General features: G+C 44.9%; 1 protein-coding gene across 1 annotated transcript; it reads right to left on the bottom strand.

The window, feature by feature from the left end:
- Nucleotides 1–247: 247 nt before the first annotated feature.
- Nucleotides 248–25,566, bottom strand: LOC137378392 (large ribosomal subunit protein P1-like). Its single transcript, XM_068048674.1, has 4 exons — nucleotides 25,540–25,566; nucleotides 8,216–8,290; nucleotides 3,137–3,260; nucleotides 248–1,584 (listed from the first exon to the last, which is right to left on the bottom strand). The coding sequence occupies exons 1-4, from the start codon at nucleotides 25,549–25,551 to the stop codon at nucleotides 1,505–1,507; spliced, it is 291 nt and encodes a 96-aa protein (XP_067904775.1). The 5' UTR covers nucleotides 25,552–25,566; the 3' UTR covers nucleotides 248–1,504.
- Between the last annotated feature and the right edge of the window lie 763 nt (nucleotides 25,567–26,329).

The following is a 26,329-nucleotide window of genomic DNA, read 5'->3' as shown; positions in this document are numbered from 1 at the left end:
TACCCTTACCTGGCCAGGTGTCAAATTTTGTCTGATAATCGCTGCTGTGAAGCATCTTGGGACATTAAAGGCGCTATTTAAATACAACCTGTTGTTGTTGAAAGGCCTGCTGAAACTAGTTGATTCGCAGTCCCTCCAAACCCTCAACGATATTAACTACAGCATGAACCGATTCTCCATCCCGAATAAAAAAGTTACACAGGACCACCGACTTCATCTTTTACTGAGACCAAAAGCAAGACCCGCCTGGAATAACTGCAGCCTTTATTGCCACACACAGTTGTAAGTGAGGATAGCAAACATTTTCAATTGCATCATTTGGACAAATGTTTGGACACGCTTGCTGCATGCAGGAGGCGAAAATATTACAATAATTTCCACAATGTATTGAATATTTAGTTACTGACGTTTGAAAGAAGTAATTTTCACCCTTTAAAGGGGCCACTCTCACTATATCATAGTGTTATTTTTAAATGGGCTTAACTCCTGGAATAACTAACAGGGGTGGGAGAGGAGAAAAGTGCCACAAGGTTCAGACCAGGTGAACGGAAATGGTTTGTACTGGAGCTTTGTAAAATCTGGCAGTCTCCCGCAAGGTGCTTTAGCAGGCGACAATGCCCCTTCAAGAAATAAAAGCAGACCACAGTGAATTTAAGCTAATTAGTGCAACATCCAGTAAAAGAATGCAAAGCTCCATCTCTCCATCTCGTCAAGTCCAGTCTCCCTTGCCCCCTTATGTATGGGTGCAAGTACATGGTTCAATACAATGCATACAATAGGCATCCTCAGTGCAACCTTCCTGAATGGACAGTCAGAGACTATTTCCTAACAAGCCATCTTATATTACTATTATAAATTAATTTAAGATCTTAAGAAAAATAAAACTATATTTAAGCTCTAAGCAGTGTACTTTACAGTAAAATATTGCAAGTTTATTCTGCCCTAAATTCTCCTACTTCTCAATATTGCATTTCAGGGGCAGGTGTAGGGGGCAGGGTTGAATTTTGTTGTTTCTGCTTCCCCACTCCCCTCCTTAAACCTAAACCCTCCAGTGTCCCAGCCTCTAGCATTATGTTTACAAAGGAGGAAGTTTTGCCACTCACTCTGAGGAAGCTGATGTCAGAGGGTACACGCTACAGCAGGTCTAAAGTGCAAGGGACGCATGCAGAAACAGGAAGATCTAACTCCCAAATCTCAGCCAAAACCAACTCAGGCCAGTGTTGGTACGTGGCACGATAGCCACTGGAAGCATGCTCAATGTTACCAGTACAGGAACCAGTCCAATGTAGTACGGGTCTCAACAAAGACTGCCTGATACAAAGGAATTTGGTTAAATGAAGCATCAACTCCAACTGAACATCTAGTTATCCAGGAAGTGACCAACTGTGTTTCCTGCCATCTTTTCTATCCATTTTGTGAGCTTTGGTTTGGCTTGGGTTTTGGGGGTCACTCTTGCTGTGGTTAGGAAGCTCTTCAGTAAACCTTCTTGTTAAGAGGGCACAGACTAATCATCGAACAGCCCAAAGCCCATGTCTTCATCAGACTCGTCCGATTCCTCCTTAACCTCAGCTTTCTTTTCTTCAGCTGTGGGGATGAAACAGAGGTTATGTTTGGCAGCAGTACCGAGCTTGCTGAGTCATGTTTCACATGAACATGCGAAAACTGGCGGGCAGGGAAAAGAGCAGTTGGTCTGTGTGCCTACCCCATGCCACCTGATAGCTGGAATTCTCTACCCCAGAGAGCTACGGATGCTCAGTGGTTGAGTATATTCAAGACTGAAATTGATAGATTTTAAGGAAGTTAAGGGATATGGGGACAGTGCAGGAATGTGGAGTTGAGGTAGATCAGTCATGATCTTACTGAATGGCGGAGCAGGCTCATAGGGCTGAATGGCCTACTCCAGCTCTTATTTCTTATGTATATTCTTACCTTCTATATATGATGCAATCTCTGCCCTAATCAGGAACTAGTCCAGCTCCCTCTTGAAAATCGAGAAACAGCATCCACCATACCAGCCACCAGTGTTTCCATTGCTAACCATTCTCTTTTGTCACTGGCAAAAACGTATGAACTCAATGCCTCTCGAGCAAGCACACCAATGGAGAGAACATGATCTTGACTGTGGGGCAGCTGAGTGGCAGAGTGTGTTGATAACACAGACGGGGCTCTGTCCATTTTAAGGGCTGAGGCCTCATCACCACACCCTCACGCGCGCTGAAGTCAGGGGAAAAACAGTCACCCTGAGGGGGCCCGGCCAGCATTACACCAGAAAACAGTCGGTCCGGATGGGGGAGGGGAACAGGGGTTGATTCACGGCAGGGGAAGGGGTACCTGGTGTGGCATCAGCCCCTAGTGAGGCACTCCAGTTCCTCATAGTTCCTTGAACACTGACATCTGGGCTTCACTTTCACCTGGACTTTTTTCCAGGTGACTGGGCAGATCCTGCCCATTGTACACCCTGCACACTTCTGTCTTAATATGGCTGTTACGCCCACTTGCATGTTAAAAGAGCCTACTGCTTGATGCAGGTGGGCATTTCAGCTTGTAGTACTTCACAAGGGAGATTCAATGAATGACAACTGTAAAGAAAGAACTTGCATTAATATCGTGACTTTCACAACTTCAGAACATCCCAAAGCACTTCACAGCCAATCAAATATTCCAGTGCCATCACTGTTGAAAAGTTGGGAGATATGGCAGCCAATTTGTGTACAGTAAGCTCCTACAAACAGCAATGTGATAATCATCTGATAATCTTTTTTAGTGATGTTGATTGAGGAATAAATATTGGTCAGAGAACTCCCCTGCTCTTCTTTCAAACAATGCTCTGGGATCTTTTACATCCATCTGAGAGGGCAGATGGGCCCTCAATTTAACGTCTCATCCGAAAGACGGTATTTGACAGTGCAGCACTCCCTCAGTACTACCCCTCTGACAGTGCAGCACTCCCTCAGTACTGTATTGGAATGTCAGCCTGGATTTTGTGGTCACGTCTCTGGAATGGGTCTTGAACCCACAACGTTCTGATGCGAGAGGGTTCTACCCACTGAAACAAGCCTGACAGCCACAGTTAAAATCTCTATGTAATAAAGTAGCCAAAATGTTTCCATGTACTATGCTCTAGGTACTGACTTACCATCACTGGCCGCAGGAGCCCCCCCAGCTGCAGCTGCTCCACCAGGAGTGGAAACACCCAGGGGTAAAGGGCCCCCAGCGCCAATGTTACAGATCAGATTGCCGATGTTCACGTTGCTCAGGGCCTGTGGGTAAGACGGAAGCATAAGACTCAATTAAATCAGTTCTCAGCAGAAGGGATCCCACTGTGGGTCAAGCAGACTGCACAAGCTGGCGCACTTGGAATCCTGCACAGCATTGCTCCCTCTGACCTACCGCTTGTCCATCAGGGAGTCTCTAGAGTGTTACTCCTTCGAGGAGTCTCCTAATTCTTACACAGAATCTACAGCACAGTAACAGGCTATTCGGCCCAACAGGTCCATGCCAGTGTTTATATTCCATATGAGCTTCTTCACACCCCTCTTCATCTCACCCTATCAACATAACCTTCTTTTCCTTTCTCCCTCATGTGATTATCCAGCTTCCTCTTAAATGTATCGATACTATTCACTTCAATCACTCCCTGTGGTAGCGAGTTCCACATTCTCACCACTCTCTGGGTAAAGACGTTTCTCCTGAATTCCCTACTGGATTTATTAGTGACTATCTTATTATTTATGGCCCCGAGTTCCATTCTCAAGTGGAAATGTCTTTATGTCTACACTATCAAAATATTTTCCAAACTTTAAAGACGTCTATCAGGTTAACATTCAGCCTACTCTTTTCTACAGAAAATAACCTCAGCTTGATCAATCATGCCTGATAGCTGTAAGCTCTCAGCTCTGGTATCATCCTTGTGAACCTTTTTTTGCACCTTCACTAGTGCCTTCGAATCCTTTTGTAATGTGGAGGAGGAAACGGTTACTCCCTCTGAACAACTATAAACTCATGACGGAGCCTCCTGAAAGCTCAAGGAACCGTCTGAGGTTTTCAGTATGTGTTTTTGGCTTGTGGGCAACATTAGGAAGGCAGTACTTGAGATGGTTGACCACACCATCACCACCAATACTGCCTAGTGCCAACTCCAGAACAGCGTCCATCTCAGCCTTTGTTTCAACTCACCCTATCTCCAAACTAGACTATTCCAATACTCCTCAAACGACTGGCAATTTGCCGCCTACCATAAACTTCAGCTCATGTGCTGTTCATATCCTGACTTCCATCAACTCCAGTTTACCCATCACCTTTCTCCTTGCAGACCAACATCGGCTCCCACTTATACAACATCTCCAACTTATAATTCCCACTGTTTAAATCCCAGTACAGCCTCATCTCTGTAACTTCCCCCACAGAATTCAGCATTTCTCTGGCTATGGCCTATTCTATGCATCCCTCCGTTTGTCCATATCCTAAGAATGAATAATGATAAAGCACTCGACCCCAACACACACACTCACAGTACAGACTCAAAACCCTAACACACTCACAGTACAGACTCAAGCCCCCTAACACACACCCACTCAGTAGACACAAACCCCTCACGCCCACTCATTACAGACTCAAACCCCTAATACACACACTCATTACACACTCAAACCCCTAACACACACTCAGTAGACTCAAACCCCTAACACACACTCAGGACAGACTCAAGCCCCCTAACACACACACACTCAGTACAAACTGAAACCCAAACACACACCCACTCAGTAGACACAAACCCCTCACGCCTACTCATTACAGACTCAAACCCCTAATACACACGCTCATTACACACTCAAACCCCTAACACACACACTCAAACCCCTAACACACACACTCAGTACAGACTGAAACCCCTAACACACACCCACTCAGTAGACACAAACCTCTCACGCCCACTCATTACAGACTCAAACCCCTAATACACACACTCATTACACACTCAAACCCCTAACACACACACTCAAACCCCTAACACACACACTCAAACCCCTAACACACACACTCAGTACAGACTCAAACCCCTAATACACACACTCAGTACAGACTCAAGCCCCTAACACACACACACTCATTACACACTCAAACCCCTAACACACACACACTCATTACACACTCAAACCCCTAACACACACACACTCATTACACACTCAAACCCCTAACACACACACTCATTACACACTCAAACCCCTAACACACACACTCATTACACACTCAAACCCCTAACACACACACTCAAACCCCTAACACACACACTCAAACCCCTAACACACACACTCAAACCCCTAACACACACACTCAGTACAGACTCAAGCCCCTAACACACACACTCAAACCCCTAATACACACACACTCAGTACAGGCGCAAGCCCCTAATACACACACTCATTACACACTCAAACCCCTAACACACACACTCTCATTACACACTCAAACCCCTAACACACACACTCTCATTACACACTCAAACCCCTAACACACACACTCTCATTACACACTCAAACCCCTAACACACACACTCTCATTACACACTCAAACCCCTAACACACACACTCAAACCCCTAACACACACACTCAGTACACACTCAAACCCCTAACACACACACTCTCATTACACACTCAAACCCCTAACACACACACTCTCATTACACACTCAAACCCCTAACACACACACTCTCATTACACACTCAAACCCCTAACACACACACTCTCATTACACACTCAAACCCCTAACACACACACTCTCATTACACACTCAAACCCCTAACACACACACTCTCATTACACACTCAAACCCCTAACACACACACTCAAACCCCTAACACACACACTCAAACCCCTAACACACACACTCAAACCCCTAACACACACACACCCAATACACACTCAAACCCCTAACACACACACACCCAATACACACTCAAACCCCTAACACACACACACCCAATACACACTCAAACCCCTAACACACACACACCCAATACACACTCAAACCCCTAACACACACACACCCAATACACACTCAAACCCCTAACACACACACTCAAACCCCTAACACACACACTCAAACCCCTAACACACACACACCCAATACACACTCAAACCCCTAACACACACACTCATTACACACTCAAACCCCTAATACACACACTCAAACCCCTAACACAAACACTCAAACCCCTAACACAAACACTCAAACCCCTAACACAAACACTCAAACCCCTAACACACACACACTCAGTACAGACGCAAGCCCCTAATACACACACTCATTACACACTCAAACCCCTAACACACACACTCATTACACACTCAAACTCATTACACACTCAAACCCCTAACACACACACACTCAGTAGACACAAGCCCCTAATACACACACTCATTACACACTCAAACCCCTAACACACACACACTCATTACACACTCAAACCCCTAACACACACACTCATTACACACTCAAACCCCTAACACACACACACTCATTACACACTCAAACCCCTAACACACACACACTCATTACACACTCAAACCCCTAACACACACACACTCATTACACACTCAAACCCCTAACACACACACACTCATTACACACTCAAACCCCTAACACACACACACTCATTACACACTCAAACCCCTAACACACACACACTCATTACACACTCAAACCCCTAACACACACACACTCATTACACACTCAAACCCCTAACACACACACACTCATTACACACTCAAACCCCTAACACACACACACTCATTACACACTCAAACCCCTAACACACACACACTCATTACACACTCAAACCCCTAACACACACACACTCATTACACACTCAAACCCCTAACACACACACACTCATTACACACTCAAACCCCTAACACACACACACTCATTAGAGACTCAAACCCCTAACACACACACTCATTAGAGACTCAAGACCCTAACACACACACTCAAACCCCTAATACACACACACTCAGTACAGACGCAAGCCCCTAATACACACACTCAGTACACACTCAAACCCCTAACACACACGCTCATTACACACTCAAACCCCTAACACACACACTCTCATTACACACTCAAACCCCTAACACATACACACACACACTCAGTACAGACGCAAGCCCCTAACACACACACACTCAAACCCCTAACACAAACACACTCAATACAGACTCAAACCCCTAACACATACCCACTCAGTGGACACAAACCCCTCACGCCCACTCATTACAGACTCAAACCCCTAATACACACACTCAGTAGACTCAAACCCCTAAGACACACTCTCAGTACTGACTCAAGCCCCTAACACACACTCAGTACAGACTCAAGCCCCTAACACACACTCGTTACACACTCAAACCCCTAACACACACTCGTTACACACTCAGTACAGACGCAAGCCCCTAACACACACACTCATTACACACTCAAACCCCTAACACATACACTCATCACACACTCAAACCCCTAACACACACTCAGTACAGACTCAAGCCCCTAACACACACACTCATTGCACACTCAAACCCCTAACACACACACACAGTAGATTCAAACCCCTAATACACACACTCAATACAGACTCAATCCCCTAACACACACTCTCATTAGACTCAAACCCCTAACACACACTCTCAGTACAAACTCAAACCCCAACACACACTCATCACACACTCAAACCCCTAACACACACTCTCAGTACAAACTCAAACCCCTAACACACACTCATCACACACTCAACCCCCTAACACACACTCAACCCCCTAACACACACTCATCACACACTCAAACCCCTAACACACACACTCAGTATTGACCCAAACCCCTAACACAAGCTCTATCAGGTCTCAATCTTGATTTTGCTCTTAGGTTCCAGCAATGTGATCATCCTCCAAAGTCTCTAACATGTGTTGTTTAAAGTGGTAATGGATTAAAAAGGCCAGAAAAATCATTATATACATTTAAAATATTTGACAATGTGCCGAACTCCCCAAACCATTTTAATGTCAGAACCCTTGATTTTCATTTCCAGTGATTTGTGTAGATTTGAACAGGGCTCCCTGCACATGAGGGTGTAGAGATCCTCTGCCTAAGCTAGATTTAAACTATAATGGTGCAAATCTCTACAGATTGACAAATAAAATCTTTAATTATTGAGTGCAATACCTTTGCAAACAATCCTGGCCAGAACGGCTCCACCGTAACACCCGCAGCTTTTATCAAAGCATTCAGCTTATCCTCCTGTGAAAGGAACAGGACAAAACAGATGAACCACCCTGTTCCAAGCAGAATATCCCACTTCCTCAGCACCTAAAGGTACTGCATTCTCTTACCTCCACCCCTGTAACATCACCCGTCTACATCCCTGCCTCTGCTCCTCAGCTGCTGAAACCTTCATTCATTCTTTTGTTACCTCCGGGCTTGATTATTCCAACAAACACCTGACTGGCCTTCCACCCTGTATCCGCCATAAACATCAGCTCATTCAAAGCACTGCTGCTCCTGTCTGAACTCGCATCAATTCCTGTTCACCCACCTTTCCCTATGCTCGCTGACCTACATTGGCTCCCGGTCCAGCAATGCCCCAATTTTAAAATTCTCAACCTTGTTTTCAAATCTCTCCATGGCTTCGCTCCCCATCTCTATAACTTCCGCCAGCGCCACAACCCTCTAAGATATCTGTATTTCCCCAATGCTAGGCTCTTGAACATCCCTGGTTTTAATCACTTCACCATTGGCGGCTGTGCTTCAGCTACCTGGGATCTCAGCTCTGGAGTTCCCTCCCTAAACTTCTCCACTCTCTCTCTGTCTCCTTTAAGACGAGCCTTAAAACCTATTGCTTTGAACAAGATCTGTCCTAATATCTCCTTATGTGCTTCAGTATCAACTGTTGTTTTATAATGCTCCTGTGAAGTACCTTGGGATGGTTTACTATGTTAGAGGTGCTATATAAATGCAAGTTTCGGTTGTTGTTTAAATAGCCAGACCCCAGGTTGTATCCCTGTTCTCTGCTGAATCAGCCAATCCAAAGCAGCAACAGATGTACACCTGACTTCAGTGTTCTCAAGGTGCTGAAGCTGGGTTGCGGGTGGAGAGGAGACAGAAGCAGATAGCACCTGGTCAAAATCCCAGCAACTGCTGCTGCAAGGCAGGGACAACCTGTGGTCAGCTATGGTGCCCTCCATAGCTGAATATCTCCCAGCACAAACTGTCTTAAAGGCTCACACAAAAATGGCCATTCAGTCAATATCCTAGCAGTCTGGTGAACTGTGCCACACGAGAATCAGCTCCTTCAGGAAAAACATGAGGCAGCAACTACCTCTCCCAGCTTGGAAAGTTTCTATTCTTGCTTTAATTGTTTCTTTCTTTTGGGCCTCCTTATCTCGAGAGACAATGGATACGCGCCTGGAGGTGGTCAGTGGTTTGTGAAGCAGCGCCTGGAGTGGCTATAAAGGCCAATTCTGGAGTGACAGGCTCTTCCACAGGTGCTGCAGAGAAATTTGTTTGTTGGGGCTGTTGCACAGTTGGCTCTCCCCTTGCGCCTCTGTCTTTTTTCCTGCCAACTACTAAGTCTCTTCGACTCGCCACAATTTAGCCCTGTCTTTATGGCTGCCCGCCAGCTCTGGCGAATGCTGGCAACCGACTCCCACGACTTGTGATCAATGTCACACGATTTCATGTCGCGTTTGCAGACGTCTTTATAACGGAGACATGGACGGCCGGTGGGTCTGATACCAGTGGCGAGCTCGCTGTACAATGTGTCTTTGGGGATCCTGCCATCTTCCATGCGGCTCACATGGCCAAGCCATCTCAAGCGCCGCTGACTCAGTAGTGTGTATAAGCTGGGGATGTTGGCCGCTTCAAGGACTTCTGTGTTGGAGATATAGTCCTGCCACCTGATGCCAAGTATTCTCCGAAGGCAGCGAAGATGGAATGAATTGAGACGTCGCTCTTGGCTGGCATACGTTGTCCAGGCCTCGCTGCCGTAGAGCAAGGTACTGAGGACACAGGCCTGATACACTCGGACTTTTGTGTTCCGTGTCAGTGCGCCATTTTCCCACACTCTCTTGGCCAGTCTGAACATAGCAGTGGAAGCCTTACCCATGCGCTTGTTGATTTCTGCATCTAGAGACAGGTTACTGGTGATAGTTGAGCCTAGGTAGGTGAACTCTTGAACCACTTCCAGAGCGTGGTCGCCAATATTGATGGATGGAGCATTTCTGACATCCTGCCCCATGATGTTCGTTTTCTTGAGGCTGATGGTTAGGCCAAATTCATTGCAGGCAGACGCAAACCTGTCGATGAGACTCTGCAGGCATTCTTCAGTGTGAGATGTTAAAGCAGCATCGTCAGCAAAGAGGAGTTCTCTGATGAGGACTTTCCGTACTTTGGACTTCGCTCTTAGACGGGCAAGGTTGAACAACCTGCCCCCTGATCTTGTGTGGAGGAAAATTCCTTCTTCAGAGGATTTGAACGCATGTGAAAGCAGCAGGGAGAAGAAAATCCCAAAAAGTGTGGGTGCGAGAACACAGCCCTGTTTCACACCACTCAGGATAGGAAAGGGCTCTGATGAGGAGCCACCATGTTGAATTGTGCCTTTCATATTGTCATGGAATGAGGTGATGATACTTAGTAGCTTTGGTGGACATCCGATCTTTTCTAGTAGTCTGAAGAGACCACGTCTGCTGACGAGGTCAAAGGCTTTGGTGAGATCAATGAAAGCAATGTAGAGGGGCATCTGTTGTTCACGGCATTTCTCCTGTATCTGACGAATTGTTTAATTGTTTACAGGCCATTGAAGCAGATTCAATAATAACATTCAAAAGGCAACTGGATAAATACCTGAAAAGGAAAAAAAAAATCCAGGGCTCCAGGGAAAGAGGCATTCATTGAATAGCCCTTTCAACGATGGGCCAAATGGCCTCCTTCTGTGCTCCATGATTCTATGATAAAATGGTTATGTTGAGGCTCACTGGAGTTTAGACATGTTTAAATGACTCAGTTCAATGACAATTGTGGGCTGGATTTTCAATTTGGGGTTGGGAACAAGATGCCCGTGTTCCACATCGCACCTGCATTGCTCACTTGACGCCACCTTTAAATGTAAATGGCCTGATTGGGATGGTGGTGAGCTGGGCCCCCAATTAGCAGTGTTGAGTGTTACCAGGAGGTGGGAGGGGTAAAGGAAGATGGCAGCCATGAGGGGGCCAGCTGCTGCTGCCTTGCAGAAGCGAGCAGGCAGCATCTTGGAGGGCTAGCAGCCTAACAACACAGGAGAGTGGCCGGATGAGAGGAAATGTGTAAGATCCAAAACAAGATCCCCCAGGTCCTGAGATTTTTAGCCTTATTTAAATAACACTTCTCTCTGCAGTGAACCTGACAGCTGTGCACTTACACACACCAGGCGGTTCAGGTTCCCCAATTTCCCAATTGAAAGTTGCATTCTCCCCCTTCCCAGTCCGTTAATAAGCTCCTCATGAAGCTTAATGGGACATTAATTGGAGGCAAGCGGATTCACAACTCCCTCACCCCAGCCTTCACTTTGAAAATTGGAGCACATCCCGGAGCCGTCAGGATCTAGAAACCCCTTCAGGGAACGAGATCTCCAATCAGCGCCCATACCTGTGCTCGCCCCCCAAGTGCTTTGAAAATCTGGCCCAATGTTTTACTCTAAAGTACTTTCTATAGAAAGCTTTGGGAATTATAAATAACAAGATAAATACTATCAGTTAAACCCAGTGCAGTAACACAATTTCATATGAATTAGGAGTAGGCCCCTTGGGCCCCTCGAGCCTGCTCCGCCATTCAATAAGAAATGGCTGATCTAATTGTAACCTCAACTCCACATTCCCGCCTACCCCCAATAACCTTTCACCCCCTATCTATTTAGCTCTGCCTTAAAAATATTCAAACACACTGCTTCCACCACCTTTTCAGGAAGAGAACTCCAAAGACTCATGACCCTCTGAGAAAAAAAATTCTCATCTCTGTCTTAAATGGGCGACCCCTTATTTTTAAACAGTGACCCCTAAATCTAGATTCTCCCACATTACTGACCATTACCACAGTGGAACATAAGATTCGGAGCTCTTTCAAAAGACAGCAACAAAAGTGCAGAAACAGGAAATGGCACCAGGTCCCTTCCTCTCTAAATCCATGCAAATTGGAAAGGAATTGTGAATCAATCCCTTCAGCGTTATAACAATGCAGTCATACTTCCTCCAACAACTAACAGGAAATGGAGCTGTCTGCACTGAGCTCATACTCAAAAGCATGACCACAGTAAGCCTGTTGGGAGGTGTGTGTGTGTGCGTGTGGAGCAGTCACTTTCCACCATAAGCTCTGTGCCTGACTGTTAGATGCATGTCCAAGCTATTATTTAGCATTAAAAGGTATATGAGAACTTTGTAAATTTCAGCCTATCCAACATTATGCCACCCGTATCCTAAAACACACCAGTTCCTTCCCAAAACCTCTCCGCCTTTCTAACTCTCTCTTTTCAAGTCACTCCTTAACAACAACATATTTATATAACACCTTTCATGTTGGGTGTCAGTTGTGGTTCAATTAGTAGCACTCTCACCTCTGAGCCAGAGGTGGTGGGTTCATGTCCCAATCTAGGGCTTAAGCACAAAAATCCATGCTGACGATCCCTGTGCAGTACAGAAGGAGTACTGTGCAGTTGGAGGTGCTGCCTTTCAGGTGAGGCATTGAACTGAGGTCCTGCCTGCACTCTCAGGCAGGTAAAATAATCCCATGGCACTATTTTGAAGAAGAGCAGAGTGTCTTGGACAGTTTTACTATGTTAAAGGTGCTACTTGAATGCAAGTTGTTGTTGTTCAGAGTCTCAGGATAAGGAGTCGGCCATTTGGGATTGAAATGAAGAGAAATTTCTTCATTCAGCGGGTTGTGAAGCTTTGGAATTCTCTACCCCAGAGAGCTGTGGATGCTGAGTCATTCAGCATATTCTAGACTGATAAATAGATTTTTGGATATGAAGGCAATTAAGGGAAATGGGGATAATGCAGGAAAGTGCAGCTGAGGTAGAAGATTAGACAAGAATGTCTCTTATGTTATGAATCCCAGAGAAGAAAACAAGGAGACAAAAAGGTAACTTTTTAAAAAAAAAGAATTTCTTTGGAACTCTACACCTCAATCAGAGATTCACACCCTTTGTCAAAGTTTCTGATTCGAGAACCTTTTGGACAAGCCCAGATAAAATTAGGAGCTCAGTTGGGCATTGGGAGCAGGAGTCAGCCATTCACTGCACAGACAGGAATCTCTTCTCAGCTCGCTGTGCTTTCAGGCCTGCTCTCTCCGAAAAGGATAGGCTCATCTCTTGTGCATTTCAGAATTCACAGCTTTTTGCTCTGTGAAGAGCTCTGGCCCTAAGCATTGCTTCCCTTCACCGTCAGGGCAGTGCCAATGGTTTCCTTCTGTGTGACAGAGTTTGGGGATCGAGTTGCCAACACTGGTTTGATGTGTTCCTGGAGATGCCTCCAACACCCCGCCCTCACACTCCCGCCATTAGTTTCCTGGCATGTTCATCCTCACAGTGCCTCACTTCCCATGGCCAACTGGAAAGTGATCAGACTCATTACCCAATTGGCTGATTCGTGACTGTGAGTCAGACAGCTTTTTTCCCTATCTCCAATATTCTTATAATAAAATAAAGCATTCAAAGAAAATTCTTTTAATAACACAATTTTTAATGGCCCCATGATGTTTCTCCCCGATTGCTTGCAGCAGTGTCCTGGCAATTAATTCTTGGAGATTCCAGGGCAATCCTTAAGGGCTGGCAACCCTACTTGGACTGCGGGGGGGGGGGGGGGGGGGGGGGCAGTTGGCGATGACTTCTAAATTGAAATTCGGCTCCATTCTATTTTTATCAAAATAAGGAATAAAGCAAGTGGAAATCCCATTCTCTTGCTCATATAATGGTCGACGATTGTGGGCCTGTTAAAACCTCAACAGCTACTGACAGCTCCATTCCTGGAACTAGCGATAGTCTCATCCCAATAACAAATGTTAGTTCCCCATCCACTCCCTGCTCAAGGGGTCAGTCTCTCCGCCAACCCTCAAAGTTACCCCCATCCTGACAGAGTATCTCTCCCTTCATGCAACCTGCACAATCCATCACCCCTTCCCCCATGTAAATAGGTTCTCTCTTTGGCTCCCATCCTCCAATGTACCACATAAAGGTGTGTCCATATTACTTTCTACTCTCTCCCTCCAACCAAGATAGTTTTCTTTCCTGCTCCCGCTCAAGGGAATCTATCTCCTTTCCATCAACTTATAACTTGTCTGCTCCCCACAACCCCCAGTTTACTCCCTTTTGCTAGTCTCCTGAAATACGTTTGAGAGTTTGTTCACTATCGTAGGATTCCTGCACAAGCACATATCGGGGTGTTATTGATCATATTGTGGCCCCTTAATGTCAAACTTTATTTCTGTTGCAATGTCTTTATTATACGTTTCTAATCCTTGTTTTCAAACTCCTCCATTGCCTTGCCCCCTGCTATCTCTGTAACCTCTTCCAGACCTACAACCCTCAGAGATCTCTGTGCTCCTCTAATTCTGGCCTCTTGCGCATCCCCGATTTCATTACCTCCACCATTGACGGCCGTGGCTTCAGCTGCCCGAGCCCTAAGCTCTGGAACTCTTTTCCTAAACCTCTCCGCCTGTCTCCTTCTTTAAGGAGCTCCTTTAAACATACCTCTTTGGTCACCTATCCTAATATCTGCTTTTGTGGTTCATTGTCATTTTGTTTGACAATTGCTCCTGTGAAGCACCTTAGGAGGTTTGCCTACGTTAAAAGTGTTTTATAAATGCAAACTGTTGTTGTGAAGCCTTCATTCTGAGGGGCTCCAGAAACCGGTTCTCACTCACCCCCTCTTGTTCCATTGCTGTTGGCCTAGACACATTGAGCGACTGAGACACTTGGGAGGAGTCTCTGAGTGCGCGAGCTGAGCCATATATCATCAAATGAGGTGTGCTCACATTTCCAAACCATTCATGTTCTGCCTCTGCCAGAAATTTTCCTCCAAGATGTAGGAACAGCAAGAAGTCATTCAACTTCTCAAGCCTATTCCACTGTTCAAATCAGATCATGGCTGATCAGCAATTTAACTCCATTTACCCACCTTTGCTCCATATTTATGAACAACCTTACCCAACAAAAATCTATCAACCTCAGTCTTGAAAATATCAACTGATCCCAAACATCCACAGCCTTTTGAGTGACAGTTCCTGATTTCAAACACTCTTCGTATAAAAGTATTTCCTGATCCCACATGGACTGCAGTGGTTCAAGAAGGCAGCTCACCACCACCTTCTCAAGGGCAATTAGGCATGGGCAATAAATGCTGGCCTGGCCAGCGATGCCCACATCTCATGAATGAATTTTTAAAGATTCCTAAATGGCCTAACTCTCATTCTAAGATTATGCCTCCTTGCTCTGACTTCTCCCAGCAGAGGAAATAATTTCTCTGTATCCATCCTATTACATCCATTAACCACTTTAAACACCTCAGCCTCTAAATTCAAAGGAATACCAGAGAAGCTTATTTTTAAAAAGTCATTCGTAGCTTGTGGCCATTATCGGCAATCTCAGCACTTAATGCCCAAGCCTAGTTGCCCTTGAGAGGTTAGTGAGCTGCCTTCGTGAATTGCTACAGTACACATGGTGAAGGTGCTCCTCCAGTGCTACTAAGTAGGGAGTTCCAAAGATGATCCAGCGATGAAGGAACAGCGATATATTTCCAAGTCAGGATGGTGTGTGGCTTGGAGGGGAACTTGCAGGTGGTGGTATTCCTATGTACCTGCTGCCCTTGTCCTTCTAGGTGGTAGAGGTTACGGATTTGCAAGGAACCTTGGTGAATTGCTGCAGCGTACCTTGTAGATGGTATACTTTGCTGCCACTGTGTGCTGGTGGTAGAGGGAGTGACTGTTTAAGCAGTGAACAAGTTGCTGATCAAGCAAGCTGCTTTGTCCTGGATGGTGTCAAGCTCCTTGAGTGTTGTTGCAGCTGTACTTATCCAGGAAAATGGAGAATATTCCATCACACTCCTGACACGTGCCTTATAGATGGTGGAGAGGTGCTGCGGTGTTAGATGAGTTATTCATCGCACAATGTCTAGCCTCTGACCTAGACTACTAGCCATAAAAAACCTGCATTTATACAAGCACTTTGAATGCAGTAAAACGTCCCAAAGCACTTCACAGAAGTATTATGAATGTCATTTATGTGGCTGGTCTGGTTGAGTTCCTGCTCAATGGCGGTGCCCCCAGGATGTTCATGGTAGAATATTCAGTGACAGTAATGTCATTGATTGTCAATGGGAGGTGGCCATTGCCTGACATTTGTGGGCTGTGAATGTTCCTTGCCACTTATCAGCCTAAACCTGGATGTCATCCAGGTCTTGCTGCATGCGGGAACAGGCTACTTAATTATCTGAGGAATTGTGAATGGAGTTGAACACTGTGCAATCACCAACCAACATTCTCACTTCTGATCTTATGATGTAGGGCAGATCATTGATGAAGCAGCTAGGTTGGGCCTAGAATACTGCCCTGAGGAACTCCTGCAGCAAAGTCCATGGGCTTTGGGACCATACCCACAATCCTGTAGTCTAGTACAAAATGGCTGCTCTCCTGTTTTGGGTGGGGGGGCACATGGGTAAACAAACAAAAACATTCATTTAAAAAAAATTTAGAATTCGGCAACTATTCATCAGAATCCACTTCTCCAAAAACAATACCAGACCACAGCCATTTCAACTGGTAAATGACCTACTGAAGTGTAAGTGGATGGAGATTGACTCACCCTCTACTTCTCTGCAACTGACTGCTTCCGATTCCTCTCTCACATTAATCTGCTGTCTTACAGGAAAGGAACAGGAAGAATTGACAGTTATATAACGCCTTTCATGGTTCCCAGATGTCCCAAAGCACTTACAGTCAATGAAGTACTTTTGAAGTGTAGTCACTGTTGTAATGTAAGACACGTAGCAGCCAATTTGCACACAGCAAGCTCCCACAAACAGCAGTGTGAAAATGACCAGATAATCTTATTTTCCAGGAATACCAACTTTGAAGAGGTTCTGCTTATCTCTCAGAGATTTCCGTTTGTCTCTTTCACCTTGTTCATCGTCATTGCTTTCTATTTCCCTTCTTGTGTTTGATCAGGTATCTACTAAACTCTGCTTTCATAGCCACATGCCCTTCCTCACCAACCGTGTCCGGCTCCGACTTATTCCGCATGGATTCCAACTGAAATTCCACTCTTCATGTTCAGATGCATCCACGATTACAGGTGTCTCCTAGACATTCAACATTACTTGAACTGTTCTCGCCATATCCTGATATCCACACTCAGTGCCATGCGCCACCACATGCACACTCTCGATCTCTCTCTTCAGCAGCACCGCTCACTCTAACACAAAGCTGTCCTGCTCTGCGGTTTCTTTTCATCCATCTTATCCGGCAACTTAACAAAAGACTTGTTCTCGTTTCAGGTGTTAAGGATCGCAAAAACTCATGGATCTCCACGCCCCTCCAGATCTTTCTTCCCCTTCACTTTCCTCTGACCCCATCCCTTCTTCTAATCTCACCCCTTGCTGTGTACTCACGATACCCTCCGATCTTCCTCTCTCTGACCTTGAACGATCTGACCTTGGCAAAAGACTCAGCTTTATTCCTTTACGCTCCCCCCGAACCTCCATCTCAAATCGAAGAACAGCACCTCATCTATCGATTAGACACTTTTCAAACTTGTGTTCAACAATTTCAGACAGTAATCATTGCCCCCATTTTGTTTTGTTTTCTTTGCATGTTTTGGGATTAATCTTGTTTTCCTCTCATTTCTGCTTTTGGACAGCAGCTGGGCATTATTCTGCCATTCACACTTCCGTTGGACACATATTTTGTTTCTTTACTTGTCCTATTACCACTCCCTTTGGCCCTGCACCACCACCTCTTTTGTCATTTAATGACTCCCATCTTCCATCCCATCACAGACCTTCCCCTTTGTTCTTTTTCCACTCTCCCCATTTGACCTACTTACAACCTATTACATTTCTAACTTTTTCCAATTCTGATGAAAGGTCATTGACCTGAAAGATTAACTCTGTTTCTTTCTCTACAGATGCTGCCAGTCCTGCTGAGTATTTCCAGCATTTTCTGTTTTTCATTCAAACTTCCAGCATCTGCAGTATTTTGCTTTGTTTTAGTGATGTTGGCTGAAGGATAAATATTGACCAGGACACCAGGGATAAATCCCCTCTTCTTTGAAATAGCACATGGGATCTTTTATGTCCACCCGAGAAGGCAGAAGAGGTCTTGGTTTAATGTCTCGTTCAAAAGGCGGCACCTCCGACAATGCAGCACTCCCTCAGTATCAGATTTTATTCTAAAGTTGGTGAAGTGGGAATTGATCCAATGATTTCCTGACTTAACAGGGGGCGCAGTGGTTAGCACCGCAGCCTCACAGCTCCAGCGACCCGGGTTCAATTCTGGGTACTGCCTTTGCGGAGTTTGCAAGTTCTCCCTGTGACTGCTTGGGTTTCCTCCGGGTGCTCCGGTTTCCTCCCACAGCCAAAGACTTGCAGGTTGATAGGTAAATTGGCCATTATAAATTGCCCCTAGTATAGGTAGGTGGTGGGGGAATTGAGGGAAGGTGGAGATGTGGTAGGAATATGGGATTAATGTAGGATTAGTATAAATGGGTGGCTGATGTTCGGCACAGACTCGGTGGGCTGAAGGGCCTGTTTCAGTGATGTATCTCTAAATAAAATAAATAAATAAAAGTGCAACCAGGGTTGTTGACAATAGAGAATTTGTTTGCATGCTGTGAGTGGTGCAGGCAGCAGTAGAAAACCTCTTCAGGTTGTCAGGCACTCAGGATCACAGATGTGTCACCTCGTGTGCGCCTTTTACACCAGGCATCCCTTCTTCCAGGCTTTCATCAGACTCTGCAATTTTATCTTCTACTGACTCATTTGAATTTTAAAAACAACTTGCATTTATACAAGGTCATTAACATAGAAAAACATTCCAAGGCACTTCACAGACAAAATCAGACAAAAATAAACCATGCACCAAAGAAGGGATCTTGCTCTTTGCAGTCTGGCTGTTGTGTTTGCTTCAGTAATGACACTGACTGCTCTTCAAAGTACTTTGTTGGCTGTGGGGTGCATCCTGATATCTTCACAACATGAAAGGCATTATAAAATGCAAACCCATTGTTTGATTTGAAGAAAGGCCTCGGTTTCATCCCTAATCTATCCAATTAGCTGATCTAGCCTCAGCAGGGAGAGGAGGGGGCTGCCAGGGAGTGAGTGCACAATCAGAGGGAGAGGAAAGGGGGAGGGACAGAGGGGTGAGGGTGAGCTACAGACAGAGAAAGGAATAGTGAGAGACAGCAAGGGAGAGAAAGGAATAGAGAGAGCATTTCTACTCCTGATTGCTGTCCCGTGACTGGAAGATGTTTGTGTGTGCGTGGGTGTTGGGTGATGTCAGGCTTGGGCTCAGTCATTGAGCTATCTGCTCTCACTGAGTCTCTCAACTAACAGTTGGTCACTTGTTGAAGTGTTGTGGAGTTGTGCTTGAGCAGGCGTCAGAACTTTCAAAAGCAAATAGATTCCAGCAACCTTCAATCCTCTACAGCATGCCTAATTTCAATCCGCTACAGCGCACCTAATTTCAGAAGATAAAGTTTAAAAATTGTAATCCTGCTAATTTCTTTAGAATGCATATGTTGGGAAAAACATGACAGAAGAACAACTCTCAGCAATTGGGGAGGAGGATTAACAAAAACAAGAACTAAATTGTACTGTGTTTTAAAGCTTTGCTCGGTTAGCACTTTCATGTTTTAATAAATAGTTTGCAATCTAACTTTCTTTTGCAAATATATGTAGAATGTTTTTGATAATTTCTAATTCAAAATGTCTTCCAATTTCTAACATGCTTGATCATTGCAAGGTGCTGAGATGCAATAGATTGCAAGTTGGGACAAATTCCAAGCCTTAGTCACACCAAGCTGGAGTAGTTTTGAGTACAGGGCAGGCACTTCCCCTAGGAGGGGGAAATGGGACTGGGGGAAGAGCAAGGAGGAGTCACTCCTCGGCAGCTCGTATGTCTTCCAGTGACCAATACAAAGCAGAACGAGGCTGGGCAACAACAGTCAAGAAGCTCAACACCATCCAGGGCAAAGAAGCCTACTTGATTGGCATCCCATCCACTCCCTTCACCACTGATGCACAGTGGCAGCAGTGTGTACCATGTACAAGATGCAATGAGCAACTCACCAAGGCTCCTCTGACAGCACCTTCCAAACCCATGACCTCTACCATCTAGAAGAACAAGGGCAGTAGATGCATGGGAACACCACCACCAGCAAGCTCTCCTCCAAACCACACACTATCCTGACTTAGAACTATATTGCCATTCCTTCACTGTCGCTGGGTCAAAATCCTGGAACTCCCTTCCTAACAGCACTGTGGGTGTACCTACCCCACATGGACTGCAGCGGTTCAAGGCGGCGGCTACCACCACCTTTTCAAGGGCAATTAGGGATGGGCAATAAACGCTGACCTGGCTAGTGATGCTCACATCTCAAACATATATTTTTTAAAAAAGGACTTGGATCATCTACCCTCTCTGTATTTGGTGTAAACAGGGAGGAAAAACCCAACATACTGTCAGGCAAACCCCCCCACCTGCCCAGACAGAGGCACACATTATTTCACCACATGAACATTAAAACTTCAAATTGCAAGCCCCTGACTCTAAAGACATTTGAATAGAAACAGTGTCATGGTCCTGTAGTTTTTTTTTCGGGAATATGCAGTTTGCCTTTAAGGCTTGCAAAGGATCAGTATTGCTTTAAGAATCAGCAAGTCTCAGGAGTTATAGGAAGGTGCATTTTCATTGCCTTTGAAACAGCCATTCTCGTTACCCTCTATACAGTCACTGGGAGTGAGTATTAAGCGATACATTTGTTACAATTCAATTTTAAACTGGCCTTTTAGTTGAAGACAGTTTGTTCTAACAGAACACAGACAAAGAGGACACACGGACATAGACAGCTGGTTTTAGCACCTGAAAAAAGAGCTCTCAATCATTTAAGGAAGGAATAGGATTTTAGTCTGTTTAATTATTATCTCTCAAAATTCTAAAAAAGTCAAGCCAAAAACAGAGATCTCTGGTAATTTGAACTGAAGGAAGGGAAGTTAGACTGTGACAATCTTTTATCCCTCAAAAATGCTAAAGTAAGATTGATTCCATTGAAAGTGTTTGCAAGTCATTAATTGTTGAACTTCGCTGGAGAAGGAAAGCATCACGTACTGTTGGAGTTAGACTACGGACTGTTCTACTGTGGAAGAACCTTTTTTTTTTCCCCTGCATCGGACGGCTGTGAGGACCTCAAGCAACATTGGACTGTAAATTTGCAAGGACTCTAATTTTTCTATTTTAAATGTTATTCATATCTTCATACTGTTTAAGAATTTAGTTCTACTAATTAAAGAGTTAATTTGTTGATTTAAAGACACCTGGTTTGGTTAGCCTCATTTGGGGGTTAATAGATGGTACAATTTGGCTGGGTCTTTCTTTAATTTGGAAAGTTTTAAATGATATGTTAGGCGATCTGTGGAGTGACGGATTGAATTAACGGTGCGTTTCTCCCACCACAATCAGAATTGTATATTCTGATTGGGGGCTTTGACTGGAGCGGTCGGTCGTAACAACAGACAGTGTTGGAACCACAGGAACCCAGTCGTTGCTTCCCCAATCCACAGAAGTGGTCAGACCAGTTGTAGTCACATGACTGACTGGCTGTTGGAGGTTTTGAATTTGAACTTCCAACAGAGGATTTGAACTCAGAAAGCCGTGTGCTCCTGGAACTGAAGCAGAACCTCTCCAGTCCTGCCTACCTCCATCTCTTTCCCATGGAACTGAATCTTGTGAAAACACATGAATCTCAAATAGAGAAAAGTCTCCTATGTGAAGAAGGTTTAAAAAGAACACTGGGCCCCGATGAACAGCACGGCTACCTACAATCAAGTGAGCTCGAAGCACAGTAAACAAAAAAATCTTCTGATATTGCCTCAAACCCCTCTCGTCTATATTTTCCTCTTCTCTTTTCTGTCCCTATCTGCATGTGTATACCGCATGTGCATGCTAGCGTGGGCACGTCGTATATCCGTAGGCGTGAACCATATTAGAGTTTAAGTTTTAATAAATTTAACTCTTTCTTCTTTAAACCTGAAAAAACCTGGTGTTGGTTTCTTTGCCTTATAATTGGAAAGCTGTGAACAAGGATTCGCTAGAGGTGGAGCTCAATACACAGTGTTTAAAAATCAAACCGTTACAATAAGACCAGGTGAAGACAGCAAAAGACCCCTAGACACATTTCTCACCTGGTCATAACATTACAATAATAAAATTGAGCAGCCAAATTCAGAATTAGCATCATGTGCTTACCTGGAAGAGACTCGTCCAATCGGTCAGCCACTAGCCAGGTGTGCCTAACTGCATTTCCAGTTAGTAAATAAACTTAACAGACACCATTCAATATTCATTTGCATAGTTTATACATGTGAACTTTAACCTTTTTGAGCGTTTGTTGGTAAAATGGGAAAGCAGAGTGTGCATTTTTTGATCATTGTGGCTGGTTTACTCCTTCGGTTACTGAATGATAGTTCATGTGAGAGGTACATTTATTTGTGTCGTGCATGAGACTAAAACATTGTCACAACATATGTGGCTGGTTAGTAATTTCTATTGGACCAGTTTCAAAGTCATAATATATATAAGAAATAGGAACTGGAGTAGGCCATTTAGCCCTTTAAGTCTGCTCCACCATTCAACGAGATCATGGCCAATATTCTACCTCAACTCTACCTTCCCGCACTATCCCCTATCCCATAATTCCCTTCGTATCCAAAAATCTAACAATCTCAGTCTTGAATATGTTCAATGACTGAGCATCCACAGCTCTCTAGGGTAAAGAATTCCAAAGATTCGCAACCTTCCTAACCTCAGTCCTAAATGGCCAACCCTTATTCTGACACTGTGACCCCTATTTTCAGACGCCCCAGCCACGAGAAATATCAGCATCTCCCCTGTCAAGCCCCTAAAGAATTTTATATGTTTCAATGAAATCATCTCTCGTTCTTTTAAACTCTAGGTAATCAACGCCTAGTCTACTCAATCTCTCCTCATAGGACAATCCCCACATCCCAGGAATCAGTCTAGTGAACCTTTTTTGCATCTCGTATATCGTTCCTTAGGTAAGGAGACCAAAACAAAACCAAGAGACAACTTTTACATCATCTCTGTTGGGGAAACAGGGTTGTTGTGGGCAAAGAGAGAAGTCTTAAAAAAAAACTAAAAGTGTTCAGTTGGTGCTTACCGAATGGTAACCATTGGCTCAGAGATAGAATATCACTGGAAAACATAATTGCAGGTCTAACTTAAGCTTCTTGCATGACGAGTACTACACGTGACCACAGATAGGCAGACTGGGCGGGATATTTGACAGAGGACATCATTCTGCCAGTTCTGCTTCTGACATTTATAGTAGGGGATGCTTGTGGATGTAAATTGTCATCGACCTGAAACATTAACTAGGTTTCTCTCTCCACAGCTGCTGCCTGACCGACTATGTGTTTAGGATTTTCTATGTTTATTTCACGCTATATTCCTCCCCTGGCCCAGATGGGACTATTTTCGTGCTTGCATAGGAGAGAAATCTCTAACTCACATTGCAAAGCTGCCCCCCATGGCAAAAGGAACTAACACCGCAATAAACTAAAAGACTTAATTATCACCATCTCTTTCAAAAATACAACTTTAGATTTCATTTTGGGACTGGTATTATGGCTTGAAGAGTCCGAACACAGTGGCCAGTTCAGTGGATCGATTAACATTGGGTGGGATGAGAGTTGGGAAGCGGTGCTTGTCAGCATGTCATATCCTTCTTTACAAGGAGGCTGCTGCTGGCCCTCAGCACAGCTTCACCTTTGCCCAATGCTGCGGTGGCGTAGTGGTATTATCACTGGACTAGTAACCCAGAGACCCAGGGTATTGATCTGGAGACATGGGTTCGAATCCCACCACAGCAGAAGGTGGAATTTGAATTGAATTAATAAATCTGGAATTAAAAGCTAGTCTAATGATGGCTGTGAAACCACTGACGATTGTTGTAAAAACCCATCTGATTCACTAATGTCCTTTAGGGAACGAAATCTGCTGTCCTTACCTGGCCTGGCCTACATGTGACTCCAGACCCACAGCAATGTGATTAACTCTTACATGCCCTCTGAAATGGCCCAGCAAGCCACTCAGTTGTATCTAACCGCTACAAAGTCATTAAAAGGAATGAAACCGGATGGACCACCCGGCATCGACCTAGGCACCGGAAACAACAACGGCAAACCCAGCCCTGTCGACCCTGCAAAGTCCTCCTTACTAACATCTGGGGGCTTGTGCCAAAGTTGGGAGAGCAGTCCCACAGATTAGTCAAGCAACAGCCTGACAGCCCTCCCCCTACCCACCTTTGGACCATATGAATAATGCTATTTTAGCACACCCCCAGGTTCCCTCTTTAAGATGTGTTAATAAACTCACTGCCCCAGACTGATCCTTCGACCAAAGCCTAATGCCTTACTTGTTCTCCTCTTGCTCTATTCTGTGAACTTAACCTCAATGCAGCCGAGTTGAAATCACAGTATCAATTGCAAAATCAATAATTAAAATCCTCCCTAGGTTAATTCAGCAAAAAAAAGTGTGACAGATACACAGTTCTTTTATTCTTCCTTGTGAGTCAATTGTCGCTTAAATTGCTTTTGAAGCTTTCCCATCAGGAGAACAGCCAAAAGCATGAAGAACCAAGGAGCTTAGATTAGATTGGACCAAAGCCAGAGTGTCCATACCTGGCGACTGTATTGCAAGGCCCATTCACAGTCATTTGGTAATACTGGAGAAGAACTGTCTCTTCAGGCTAATGGTGATGACAGCTGTAACATCCACTCATCCAAACCTGTTGCCTGTGTCCTGACTCGCACCAAGTCCTGTTCGCTCATCAACCCTCCGCTTGTTGGCTGATATTTGCCTTTGATCTTATAATACCTCGATTTTTAAAATCCTCACCCTTGCTTTGAAATCCTCCAATGCTTCAACCCTCCCTATCTTTGTATTCTCCAGCCCTACAACCCTCCGATATCTGCGCTCCTCCAAATCTGGCAAAGATTTGTCTCCAAAACTCTGTCATAACTTGATGACTCGCTCATCTCCAACTCCGCAACCAGAGGAAATAATCTTCAGGTGTCAGGCGTGGCTGAGTGGTAGTACTCTTGCCTATGAGGCAGTGGTTCAAGTGCCACTCCCAGACTTGATCCTATAGTCTAGGGTGACAGTCCCAGGGGTGTACTGAGTGCTGCATGGTCAGCGGTGCCGTCTTCGGGTGAAAGGTTAAACAGAAGTCCCACCTGCCCTCTCATGCGTACGTTAAAGATCCCATGGAACCACTTGAAAAAGAGCAGTGGAGTTCTCAGTTGTGGGATCTTGCTGTGCAAGCTGGCTGCTGCATTCCCCACACTACAAGAGTGACTATATTTCAAAAGTGCTTTATCCACTGTAAAGTGTTATGGAATGTGCTGAGATTGTGAAAGGTGCTTTAGAAAAGCAAGTTTGTTCTTTCTTTTCATATTCACTCTATCATCTCCAACATCATTTAAGAAAACTCCACTAAACTTCTTTTTAACCTTGTCTGCTCCAGTGCAAAGAATCCTCAAAATCTCAAATTCCTCCTCAAAGCAAAGAGAAACTCGCAAGACTTGAATTTATATAGTGCCTTTCACAAACTCAGAAAATCCATAAGGACAAGGAAGGACTTTTGAAGCATAGTCACTGTTATAAGTTAGGAACTCTGGCAGCCAATTTGCGCACAGCAAGCTCCCACAAATAACAATGACCAGATAATCTGCTTCTCCTGAAGTGGGTTGAGAGATAAATATTGGTGACAGGACATGAGGGAGGACTCTCCAGCTCTTCATTCCAATAGCGGCCATGGGATCTTCAACATTTAATATTCACCCAAGAGGAGAGACGGGGCCTCGGTTTAACATCACATCCAGAAGACAGCACCTCCAACAGTGCGGCGCTCCCTCGGTACTGACCCGCCGACAGTGCGGCGCTCCCTCAGTACTGACCCTCCGACAGTGCGTCACTCCCTCACTACTGACCCTCCAACAGTGCAGCACTCCCTCAGTACTGACC

Source organism: Heterodontus francisci, chromosome 16 (genome assembly GCF_036365525.1).
Source record: "Heterodontus francisci isolate sHetFra1 chromosome 16, sHetFra1.hap1, whole genome shotgun sequence".
In the NCBI taxonomy this organism is placed as follows: domain Eukaryota; kingdom Metazoa; phylum Chordata; class Chondrichthyes; order Heterodontiformes; family Heterodontidae; genus Heterodontus; species Heterodontus francisci.
The sequence above is the reverse complement of the archived record's forward strand: the minus strand, read 5'-3'. Positions and strand labels throughout refer to the sequence as shown.